The 13507-nt window shown below is 38.4% G+C and overlaps 1 protein-coding gene across 1 annotated transcript; it reads right to left on the bottom strand.

The window, feature by feature from the left end:
* Positions 1-11480: 11480 nt before the first annotated feature.
* Positions 11481-12594, bottom strand: cunh15orf61 (chromosome unknown C15orf61 homolog). Its single transcript, XM_022754689.1, has 2 exons — positions 11880-12594; positions 11481-11779 (listed from the first exon to the last, which is right to left on the bottom strand). Exons 1-2 carry the CDS (start codon positions 12220-12222, stop codon positions 11652-11654), a joined length of 471 nt encoding a protein of 156 aa, XP_022610410.1. The 5' UTR covers positions 12223-12594; the 3' UTR covers positions 11481-11651.
* Positions 12595-13507: the final 913 nt, after the last annotated feature.

A 13507-nucleotide genomic window follows, 5' to 3' on the forward strand; every position in this document is an offset into this window, starting at 1 on the left:
GGCGGCGTGAAAGGGGGAAGTGAGCAGCGCTCAGGAAAAATCAATACGGAACCGCTCATTTTGGAGGGACATGTGTGTCACAGTCAATAGGAGTTAATAGGCTGGGTTGTTCAGTGAAGACAGGCGGCTTGGGAGAGCAGCCCACTCTGACAGCTTAATACATACTGAATGGCAAGCTGGTTGCATGTAACAGTCACTATGGACACATCAAGTGTGGAATGGAACCTGATGGGCGCAGGCAAAAGTTAATTATAGAATGGAGCTGAAGGTCTTACACACAGAAGCACAGAATTACCCATCCAGTAATCAGAACAGACGCATGCAGCTGACCCACAGTACAGACATACACACCACACACTTATTCTATATCATTGACTATGACTGTAATATGCACCATGGAGGAAAGTTTGTTTAAAGCTGCCATTATGATTGATGTTTCAAACCAGTCATTTGTTCATTTTTTAAAACTCTGTTTAGATTTTATTGTCATTTAGTCACAAAGGTTTTCCTGTGCATTTGTACTTAAAGGGACGATCATGGAGAGTCAAAAAACAAATACAATTAATTAGCCGAGTTTAAGAAAAAATAATCAACTGAGCATTTTTTGTGAAAAAAAGATACCAAACTCCATTAGTTATCATTATATCAAAATCACATTAAATTGACCAAATGTGTAAAAACTTCATAGAACATTTCACCTGATATTTTTCAATTTAAAGCTAAAATTGGCAAGAGAGATTCAAATGGCAAAACAAAAGCTATTAATGTGACTTCATTTAGATTTTTATTTAAAGCTTTGGAAATGCTTTATTAATTGGATTATTGCAATTTTAATCATCATACTTTATCATGATGTTTACTTTGAGATCTGCCATTCATAAAAGCTTTTGAATTAAAGTATTTACCTTTTCTAACCACTGTGATGAATTTATACTGTATTATGAGGCATTTCGGAAACAGTTGTAACACTTGCGGTTGTGATGACAGCTTGTCTTACATTGTATTTTTTATGAAGACCTATTTGATGGAAATATGGCAGCTATGAAATGGCCTACAACTACAAACAAATCTGATATTATTACCAGGACAAAAAACAAATAAAAAAAAATCTAAAATACCCACTGCATCTGTATTGTGACATTTCAGACATTTTTCTGTTTATCCAAGTAGCTTCTTCATTTCGAACCTGCATCATAAAGTCTGGATGACTGAGATGACTCCACATGAACAAGTCACTGTGTAGTAGGGACAAAGGCAAGAGATAACTGCTAAATACTAACGTGTGCTCACCTGAGGGCTTTTCCACATCATGTGTAGATCTCTTCCCTGCTCTAATTAATCAGCGTTGTACCAACAGGCTCGTCACAGGTTAATTGGCTCAGAGGACGGGTGAGGGACCTTGTGGCAAAACAAACAGAAACACATTTTCCAGAGTTTTGAAACATATTTCGCCCTTAGTTGAACAAGATCCAGATCAGCCAAACACAGGGAAATGGCTAATAATAACTTAATTAATTGGGGTCTGCAGGTCACACTGTTTGGTTCCATAAAGAAGGATCTTCCTCTTAATTAGTACCCATTAAGACCTAATTTGGATTATTATCATCTCTTAATTTTATCCATCTAATTAATAATTAATTACAATTTCAGTATACAGTGGAGTTCAAATTATCTTTACATTTTATTTTACAAATGACAGGAAAGCTGCATGTCATGGATTAATTCAGAGAAACATTCAGAAGCGAGTCCAAACTAGTACTATTCTGTTGAGCTCCTAGTAAATACTGGCTCTTAGAAGAGTCATTGCGAGAACACACAGGGTTTAGGATTAAAAATGCAGAAAAATCAAATTCAGTTTGACGCTTGTAGCAATGTTTAGGAGTCAGGGAAGGAAAGGTGAAGCAGGCAGACTGTACCGAGGAAGAGTGAGAAGAGAAGTAAAAGGGTCCTGGCTCCAATTGACATTTCAATAAGTGGAACAGAGCGTTAGCAATCCATTCCCAACTTTTCTGAAACAATTATTGAGATGGTACCTCCAGGCGATGTATGTTCCTGGTCCCCGGAGTCCTGCTGGCTGAAACAGTAATTGACTAAATTGTAGAACACATCGGGGCCATTTACAAATTTGCCAAAAATGAATCGTTTAAAATGAAATGAGGGTGACTCTCAAATTAGCAAGGAGTATGATTGAGATGTGGCTCTGGGAATTAAGAAACATGATTTAGAGCTCTGCAGAAAGGAGCATCTGTGAATAGTCCAGTGTTACTCACCACCCTGCTCTGACTCGTATTTAAATATCACTGTGGTTTAACAGATGTTCAGGAAAACGCTACAATTCATATTTAAATGTTCAATGTGTGATAGATAGATAGATAGATAGATAGATAGACAGATAGATAGATAGATAGATAGATGGCTGACTTCTTAAATGTATATATATTAATAAACTCAAACTTCTGTTTTTTCGTGCATATGTTTTACATATTTTCGAGTTTGTCGAGCTGCTACCAAAGTGTAATGTAGTCTTAAACTCACAACATCGAATGCATGATTGGCTGGACATTAAAGTGAAAAACAAAGCAAAACAAATAAAAACTGCTGAGCTGTAACACTAAACTAAAAAACTGAAAAAATGTTCAGTACACTGTTTTGTAAGAGGAGCTGACTTCAGGCTTGAGTGGAGTCATTTGAGCCCATGAAACAGTTCCTTAGCTAAAAATAATCATTTTTTCTAAGAGCAGTGTGATAAATCATACAACACAAATCTCATTGGTTTAAACATATTGTGCTGCAAAGTGTTTGGGAAAGTGATCTTAGCTACATTTTACAAGGTGTACTCATTTCAGAAAAACACCAGCAAATTACTCTGACTGTTAAGGGCCTGACAGTTTTGATTGATTGTTGTGCAGACACTGTGTTGATTGTTGCCTGTTGTGCCATTCCTGTGGCTCCCAGCAGCCACTGCTTTCATCTCACCCGGGCTAAACTCTTCCAACCAGTGATGAGTAATTACTAAGTTCATTAGCCACGCTAGTGGCCTAGAGATTTATTAAAACAAGATTTGCCATCAACCCTCTCCACTGCTTTTGAATATCTTAACTGACTTCATTTGGCACTTAAATGTGCAATTATTACCTTCTCTGTTAAGGACTTTACAGGTGAAACAGCCAAAATAACAAATTTGGCAAAATGGGCTCACAGTTAAGGTTAAATTGAAAATATTACAATACAATTACTAAATAAACTGTAAACTCTTTGGAAACTAGTTTTCACGCTTGTATTGTACTTCCCTGTGAAACATGAGCTGGCATTCAAATGTTCTGGTCAGCTCAGGATCTGATTGTAATATACAGTATATATATTTATATACTGTGATATAAATGTTATTATATTGTCTCAGGTAATTTACCCCCAGTTGTAACATGGACCTACTGATAATTTGTAGAGCTGCAACAAAATATTACTTTTATAATTGATTAATCTGTTGAACTGTTTGTTACCTCTGACAAGGAGGTGATGTTTACGCCTATGTCTGTTTGTTTGTTTTTTTATCAGCAGGATTATGCAAAATGTACTGTACTGATTTGCACCAAATTTGGTGGAAGGATGAAGCATGGGCCGGGGAAGAACCCATTCACTTTTGGTGTGGATCCAGCTGAAGGGGCAGATCCAGGAAATTTCTTGGATTTTTATCAAATTACGAGTTAAAGCAATTCAATTTTTTTTGTCAATTAGTCAGTAAATATTGATGTTAAAAAAATAGACATATTTATGGTGTTGAGATCTATGAGTTTGTACAATGTGGTGCAGATTCAGACAATCACGATCTGATAGAATAAAATGCTGAATCCGCATTTAGGAACACTTATATCAGAATTTCATTCAACCTGCAACAAATAAAATTACACAAAAACAATTCATACAGCTGTACATCTGTATGAATTGTATATTGCTGACATCTCAGACTAATTTCTTGTTCCTAATATTTTTCTACTATAAATGTCTGTGTCTGCTATACATGTATAGGATTGTTTGGCCTTGGCATGGGTATGCAATCATGTAGTCTATGAAAAGTACAACAAAAAGTTGAGAGAGCATAAAATCTTTAAATGTATAGAAAGTCAAGTACAATCAGATCAGAGAAGAAAGTTTTGTTAGGAATTTGGGTACAGTCAGTTTGACAGTAAAAACATTCATGAAGACCTTAACATATATGGACTACAGTCAGTCATGTACTGCTGACAAAACTGAAGATTTGTGGTTTCTCTGACTTCAGAACATTTGTGGAAAACACAAAATAAAACTGAGGAGAACAATATGGTTGTCAGGACATTTGTTTTGACATAAAATAAGTAAAAACTTCATTTCAACCCTAATTTGACTCCAAGTTCAGGTTTCTTTCTCCCAAAAAGATGGGGGAGGGGCGTCCAGGATCCCACCATCAGCACCACCTCTTTTCAAACCATGCATACCAAAAAAGAAAAAGAAAAAACAACAAAACAGAAGATTTGCTGAATACTAGAATGACTGAAAAGCAAATAACATCCCAGTAAAGACAAAATCGTCAAAGAGCCACAAGCTATCTTAGTGCAATGTCCAAGTAATTTTTCTTTAATAGGAAAATTGTTACTTATTGATCTGCAGTTTGTAAAGCCTTCCAGCAATGCTCCAATCACCACAGCTGTCAAAACCATGGAAATACACTCTGTTCCTCTGTGATTTGATGGCACAGTGATTCCCATTACTGGCACATTTCCAATGTTAATTACCGTCAACATAACATCATCTCCTTCAAAAGAGTCTCGCACAGGCCACTAGTGTCCCACCAGAGGACAGCGGGGGGCAAGAGTGATAGGGCAAGTGTGGAGATATCGTGCTTTGCCTGTCTAGAGCTTGTGTTGAATCTGTGCACCACTGAGTCTGGCCATTAGGCAGCATGATGGGCTTTTCTTTTCCAGACCATTTCCCTTGGTCAAAATAGCATAAAAACACCATTTTGGTTCAATAGCAAAGACTTCAACTGAATAATCACAAGGGTGAAACTGTAACTATTACAGAGGCACCTCTGGGATAACCATACATAACAGGGGTGTCAAAAACACTGTAGGTTTTCTGGAGGGCAAAGTGTTTAAAGTGTACGCTGTTGGCTCTTGCTCCAACATCTGCTTTTAATTACTCAATTAGCGCAATCATTTAGTCTCCTTGACATTCATCCAAATGGCAAATCATAGCCGGAAGTTGTTCAGTTTAAACAGAGCGTTAAGAAGAGTCATGAAAAATGCATACACAATAATGTATATGGATACTTAACTAATTGAACCAATTAAAGGGAGGGAAGTGGTTTGAGTGAGAACAGCGCCGACATCGCCCTCCGGGAAGAAGCTTTGACACCTCTGATCTACAGCCTCCCCTCTCCCTATTCACAGACCTGGGCCTGAGGTCATATTTCAGCAGACAAAAGGTTTTTGATTTCAGTCAAGCAGCAACAATGAACCGAAGATCTAAAAGCCTTGCAGATTGAAGGTGCATCAGATGAGCCTTTATAGTATTAAGTAATAGCATATCCAGATTCCTAAGAAGAATTACATGGTATTGAGAAAGCTGAATGTGACCTCAGACATGGTAGAAAAACACTTGCAGGATTTCTTAATGTACACTGAGTTAAATATCTGCCTTCATCTCTATGGGATCTGATTGCTACCACTGTGGTGAGATCCCAAAACTCATTACTTTGATTAAAGTATAAACCTTTGTTTGTTAGTACTTCCAGGACTTTTGTTTGTGCTTTAAGTAACAAAAAGCGACCTCTCTGAGATGTGAGTATTTGGATATTTCAGCAGAAACATACCAACAGATCAACCTCAGGGTTAAATGAATATCTGCTCGGTTTAAGACGAGCTAGCCTTCCTCCCTCCAAAGTTAAACCAATGCAATCCCCCCACCACAAAAAAGAATGATTGTACCCCTGCGGTGGTGATTTCCTGCATGCTATGGATGCATAAATAAACATAGGCATAAATACACAGAGGACACTGACTGAGACTAGCTGGCCAAGTGGGGCAGCTGTTATTAAAAGGGCTATTTATCACTGTCACCCCTCTCAGGTTCCATCCCTCTCTGCCCTCCAGCGATGTCACTAGGCCGCACAGGAACAATGTGGCTCATCCAACCAAACCTACCCCCTCTATCATATATACACAAACACATGCAAACACACACATGGTCACAGATACATGTACACAAACTAAATATGTACAGCTTTACCAGCTTGCATATGTATGTTTGCATGCAGAAACTGGAATTGACTCTTCCTTTGATGACTTGGCTGAAACAAACACAAAAACAAGAAGCTCGCTTCTTTCGATTTCTGTCAAATATCTACAACACAGCTAGACTGCACACACCGTTCATTTTCCGCTCTGTTACTTTATTGATTGTAGCCACAATTATCCACTTTTCTGAAACACTGCATTAAGTGAATTCCCCCTTTGTTGGACAATAAGTACAGAAGGTTGGCTAAGTCATGCTATTCCTCAGCCTAAGGGGACAGACTACTTCTCCTGTACCCTCATCATCATTAGCAAGCCCAGATAAAAACACACCTCAATTAGTCCACCTCTACTGGGGGAGGCACGTCAAGTAAGGCAGTCGCTTCCAAATGACCCGTGCCATAACTTCACTTACAGCAGGTAATGACATGTCCAAACAGAAGGCCAAAGATTACATTATCGAACACTCACCCACTGGTTAATGGATTCAGCATTCGAAGAGAGCCTTTAATTAAATTAAACCCCTAAATTTTCAGTCGGTGGCTTGTAGTAAAAGTTGGAAAATACAATGTGTACAAAAGTCTCTCAGGTAGACTTGGACATAGATATGCAGTGAGCGAGGGGGGTTAGGGGGGATGTTCTACAAGCATTTTACTTTCACACTGGCTAAAATGCATAATAATAATGATTAAGTTACATTAGAAAATAGATTGCGTCTTCAAATGTCCTGTTTTGTCCCACCAAACGTCCAAAACCAAAAGGTATTCTATGATGCTGCTGTTTGAGGAGCTGGAACCAGAGGGGTTGTAGCGTATTTTTACTATTTAGTGATAAATGGCTGAAATGATGAATCAATTTTAACATATATGCCGATATCGATTAACATATATTTGGGATTTCTCGTCTACATCTGCTGTGCACCAACCAGCTTTTGAATTCAGAACCTCCTTTTCTTTCATCCAAATACAAGCAGTCTTCACCATCTGTAAACCCCTTCACACACAGCAATCCAGTCACAATTAATGAAGTGCTTACTTAACCAATTTAAATCCTTAATTCCGATTAATTCAACATAATAGCCACCTTCTCTGCCTGAATTAACAACACTCTGGCAGAAACCTACAAATCTCTGCAGGCCAGAAAGAGTCAACCCAGCAAATTCCATATTCTTTGATAAATATGTAACAGTATGTATATCACTGTTAAAATGCATAACCCTCGTGTAAGACCCCTATCAAGTCTGCTTTACACCTGTATTACATTTCCCCCTCAATCAGCAGCTTTTCTGAGACACCGACCTCCCACGAGGAGCAGAAACCATTACAAGGGACTGCAGCTCATTTGCAGAAAGATTGGAGATCACACTGCATCAAAAAGTATGTGAGGCATTTCTGAGAACAAAATTGATTTATTCCATTTCTGTGTTTGTATGCAGCATCAGTATTAGTGTATTTAATGTAAATCTCCAGTCTAGTATTGAGTTGCTGTGTAGGCAGCTGCTCATTGTGCAAGTACGAAGCAAGGAAATCAAATAACACAAGGGGCCTGTTCTGGTGCAAAATTTGGGTACATGCAGTATTTTTTTATATATAAGATATTTTGCCATACAGTATATGCAATGTAACCAATTATATCAATCAAACAAAACCATGCATTATGCCCCGTTTCGGATCCACTGATGCTGCTTGTTTAAGCTAGAAAGACATTAGGCAGTTCTTTGGTGAAAGAAAAGGCATAAACAAATAAATAAATGTTTCTGAGTATTTCAATTTTGACTTAGGAAAAACAGATCAAGCAGTGCCTGTGGCTAGAGGAGCCTGACTGCATGCTGGTGGGGGGTAAAAGACAGCCTGGGGGGTGTGGAGGGCGTCTGTTTTTTAATGAGCTGAAACTTTAAATACTGCATAATATATAATAAAAATGGATAGTTCATTTAACTCTCCCGATAAGTCATGGAAAAACTATTAAAATCCATTACTCTCTTAATGTCAACAGAGTAAGCATTAAGTATGAATGAAGTGAACTTGATACCACATCATCAACGAGAAAGAAAAACAAAGCAATAATCAACTTGAACTGGAAGAAAAAAGGGATGTGGGCATGAAGTTAAGTGCACAAGCTTAAGGGCGTCAACTAAACACAGAATAAGCATTGACAATGATATATTCAACTATATAAATTTAGATCTACTCTGAGAATACAAAATTAGCATTTTTATCACGCTTTTAATGTGAAGTAAAGTATAAGAGACCTTGTCGAAATTGTCCAGCATTTCTACTCATTGCAACTTAGTCCTAATGTGAGTTGGGAGTGGTCTTGCCAGAAGAGATGACTGACAGACATTTCAGCCACCCACTGACAGTAGCTTTGGCAACATGATTGGCACAGCAGGCATACTCTTTCAATACTTCCCCTCCCCCTACATATATACAAGATGTCATTAAGATAAAGAAGGAAAAGGGGATGTAAAGAAATGAGTTACAATGCCCCTTGTCATCCCTTGGGTGAAGAAAAACACCCTAATAGATTTTTAATGGCCTCAGAACGTTATCTCCCACCAAAAGAAAAATATTTCAAGTGTCATTGACAAGAGGTCAGCAATTATCAACTACTGACAACATCTTCTAGCAATTACAAAACAAAATGTTTGATGCACCTCACACTGCTTCTTTAACTTATTTGAGTATTTGTTGAGTATTACTCTTTCGGAGCTGATCAAAGTGTGCATATGTCTGCAGCTGGAGATGTTTCTATATTCAAAAAGTAATGAGCTACATGTTTCAGATGTCACATTATAATTCAAAAAAAAAATGCCATTTCACAAAGATGGCTGTGACAATGTTGACATTGCTGACACCTTTGCATTAAGATGCAATTCCAGCGTGATCCTTAAAGTGATCTGACTGATGGCTCTCGTACCCCCGCTGCTCGCGGAGCAAGCACAGAGACGGCGCTGGTGGCCGATCCAGAGGCTTAATAACGATAACCTCACCAGCATTAGCTGCAGGGGTTGTTCACACAATAATTGTTTCTGCCAAGCCATATATCTATATGACAGAGAAAAAACTGGTGTGACTTTCCTGGTTAATAATTGATTTAACAATAGTCTGCATCGACTGTTTCAAGGATATCAACATGGTTTATACTATGTATACTAAGAAACTGAGAACTTATTAGCTAATTAGAAGATAATTACAAGTCTCTGCAAGTTGATTAGCAATTTCACTGTTGAACATTAACAATTTACAGCAACACTACACTCAATTTCAGCACTTGTTTTGCTTTACTTACCTAAATTCTTAACAGTACAAGTATTTAAAGATTTCACCTTGACAAAACTTATTACCAGCTCCAGCATGCAATTAAACTCGACAAACAGGCATTAATTCTTTGTTCATTACCACGTTAAATGTGTTGGGTAATTTACACCCTTCAATACAGGACTAGACTATCACACCTATTAAAAGGCATCAATCTCACATCAAATGCAGATATATTTAGGTGATTTACAGAAGTTTATTGCCGCCCAGATAACCCTAGACCTGCACTGGTGGTGAGAGAGGTTTGATGTGTAATGCTAAGCCTTTGCCCGGGCTGAAGGGGTGCCCTCCCCTGCAGTTTAGAGTGCCTCAAAGGTGAAGCCCTGAAAACAAATACAATGTACTCGCCCGCTCCACAGTTTAGATTTCACTGATTCGCATCATCCTGTAATAGCCACACACAAAGCTACAGTCAGCTGCAACCCCATGCAATTGTGTCTGGCTGTACGGTGGTATCAATGCATCTCGTGGGTCAAAGGGTCAATGAGTAATTAAGACATGGTTGCCTGAGCATTCCCCATGCACACTTTCAGTCCTGATGAAAGGTTGGAAATGAAAGGAGGAGGATTTAAGTGCAGCCTGATACTATGGATCAGATTTCCATAAGTGTGTCTAAATGTTCCTTGTTCAAAGCAATTAGTATGATTACGAGATAGTGTGGTGTCATCACACTGTTTAAGGGGATTTTGCGCATGAATTCTGCATGAGGTTTAGAAATTTTGAAGATACGCCAAAGGTTACATTGCTTACAATAAAAACATATGTAAGACTGTTCTTTTTGAAGGGCTGTGCAACTTACTGTACATGCGGGGACCTTTAATATGTGTTACATATCTGAATTGGGAATTAGAGACATTTTTGGATGGGGGGGTGTGAGGTGATGATGATAGTGTAAGTGTTAAGCCTACAAATATCCCATCTCCCATTTTAAGACTACAAGAACATTTAATAATTTTAGATAGTCTTTTATATTAAATTATCCATCCAAATTTAAATGTTCCTGCATAGGACGTGCAAATACGACTCATGAAGAAGCTGTATATCATGAACGGTATGTAGTCAGAGCTTTCAAGTGCAGAAAGGTCAAAAGGTGCATTGATTTACATGTACAACAAGAAATTATTCGTTCAGTTTCATTGTTGCTAAGAACCAAGAGGCCAAGGCCAGAAAATTGAGGTCGCTGATAAATGCTATTAGTAGGAGATGCTGAGGGGTGAAGAAATCAATATGGCAGTTTGTCAACCCGTCTCTCGGAGGGAGCAGGACTCTGCAGCAGAGGTAAGTGTGCCCTGTCAGCAAAGCACATTACCAGAAATCAAAGGCCAGAGAAGGCCTGAAGGAAGGGATGCAGATGTCTCTATACAAAGGCCACACTTTTGTAATTAAAACCTATTTTATCAGACCTGTCTTGTCACTGTTTTTTCCTCTAACACTATTGACTATCTGTTGCATGGAGAGTGATCACTAATTTACCTTTAAGTAAATGAGCTGTGGTTATTTAGATTCCTGTAATTGTTGCACAGAATGAAGCAAAAGACATAAATTATATATTATATTAAGCATTGGCATTGCAAGAAATAATGTCTGTTTTTCAAGAGTTGATCTTGACAATCTTAAGTTGAAGTGGCATAAAAACCAATGCAGTCTCCTGCACTGTCACTCTGCATACTATTTTATATTTGTTGCAAAAATGAACTTACAATTAACTGTGTAAAAACAGACTTTTACTGCAGGCTGTAAATGAAACAGAGGAAAAGACACTGTGTCAAACAGTCTATTCTTTGAGAAATCCTAAACTTTCCATTAAATTTTAATGGAAAGTTAGCTTTCTGAATAAACACTGCCAGTATTGTATGTCAGTGCAATAACAGGCATAAATGACTCCTCCATTGCAACTTTAAATCTTTAATAATTAAACACAAATGACCCTGTGCTGTCACACAATAGAAGCACTAGTGACACAGGATGGGACTTTTGTCAACAGAACATCACCTGGGGGACATGTTGTAAATACAGCAGCTACTTAGCTAATACTCTCTTGAAGATGCATTCAAAATAGTGTTTAATACTGTGCGCCTTCATCTTCTTTGTAGGCAAAATAGACTGTGACAGGTCCAACACTTGTCTGCACTGTTTCTGCAGCTCCCACAACCATCCAGCAACCAATGCCATAGGCCAAACAAGGGATGCCTGCAATACAAAGTACAGGGTGATTATGTAGTGTCTGCAGTGTTAAAATTTAATTATAATCAGTATCTCATAGGAGTGAGTATTAAATGTATTTACTGACCTAGATTAATCACTTTTAGCATGGTGAAAAACTTGTCCTCAAAGTCCAGGTTTTGTGGAGGTGCTTTGGTACAGTGATATTTTATAAAAGGGAAACAGCCTGTTCTCAATATTTGGTAGTTGGATCCCTGAACTCTCCAATTAAAGTTGGACAATCCAAACTGGTCATTGTGGACCGAGCTGTAGCGGACACAGTATGAGGTCCAAGGCGGGAGTTTACGCTGCAGCAGGTGACAGGTCAGCACCTCTGAGGCAGGTGGCCGCGGGCCAGTCCGGCCAAATGTGCTCGGAAACAGGGCGATCTTCAGAAAGATGCTGTGTATCTTCCTCAAAAACTCCTTCATGACTTGTGCACCAAAGCAGAGCGGTTCTTTGCTCCCTGTATTTTATCACCTGCTCTGCATGCAAATGCCTCTCCGGCAAGCCATAGATGAAATATACCGGAACCTTAAACCTGCTTATGTACAACACGCCATTAAAAGCAGTGAAAAGAGGAGCACGACGCTGCACACTAGACAAAGTACATAAACTAACGTGAGCTAAAGTTAGCAAACAGGACCGCCCTTCTTTGCGAGCTTAACACACATTTCTGAACACAAAGCTACACGTCCGGATACACATGTTGAATACACACGCACAATTCATCTTAACCAGCTAAGAGACCTGTGAAAGGAGTAGCTCTCCTCTGCAGTAGCTCTGTAGTGCTTCTTGCTCTGACCTGGTACTCCAGCTAAAGTCATCCGGTTGGAAACGCAGCGCTGCACACTTGTTCCTCCTTCAACAGAACTAACCACTACCACCAGCAACTATATGTACTCACCTGTTCACCGACCGGATATTCTTCCTGTGTCTCGTGGAGACTGTTCAAACTGTAGTATACTCAAGACCAGGCCATCCTATAAAACCACAATAAGTACAAATTAGCTTCCATCGTTAACATTTTTTAAGTTATTCACAAGTTAACTTTCTCACAAAAACATGTTGCTGATACAAATATTCTTCGTTTTCACGTTGCTGTGTGAAAATTCCCTCCGGTTTTGTCATTATTTAAAGACACATTAGATAAACTCCTTTATCAGACACTAACTCAAATTACTACAAATAATCCCTCTTTCAAAACTTTTCTCATGCACAGAACGCAGCTGTAATAAGTGTGAACACCTCCTCAACACATCCTCCTTTAAGTACAAAGTACTTAAGATGTGTAGATCACTGTCTTAAACATTTAGGTCAAATTGTGAATAAATGCAGAAACATATAAAATCAAAATCTATATACATACTTGGCGATGCAAAATAACAAATAACATTAAGTAATCACCGTGAGAAATGTCTCATTCAGGTTCATGTCCCTCTCTGGATGTAGGGTTGCAGGAAGAACCAGTGAAGCTTTTAGTTTTCCAAGCCAACTCAACTCTGCAAACCTCATCAGACCCTTGAAGTAAAATGTTGCAAATGTTATACTGGATGTGTACATTTATTATAAAATATTCATATGCAATATTTGCAGTAGTGACTAATATGTGCTACTATTTGTAATGCAAGTAATCAGACAACAATAAAAAATCACAATGACTTTTCACCAGGCTAAAACTCTAAAAAGTTAGCATTTGACTGCATTTTCAACAAA

Source organism: Seriola dumerili, unplaced genomic scaffold (genome assembly GCF_002260705.1).
Source record: "Seriola dumerili isolate Sdu_G_001 unplaced genomic scaffold, Sdu_1.0 BDQW01000219.1, whole genome shotgun sequence".
Classification (NCBI taxonomy): domain Eukaryota; kingdom Metazoa; phylum Chordata; class Actinopteri; order Carangiformes; family Carangidae; genus Seriola; species Seriola dumerili.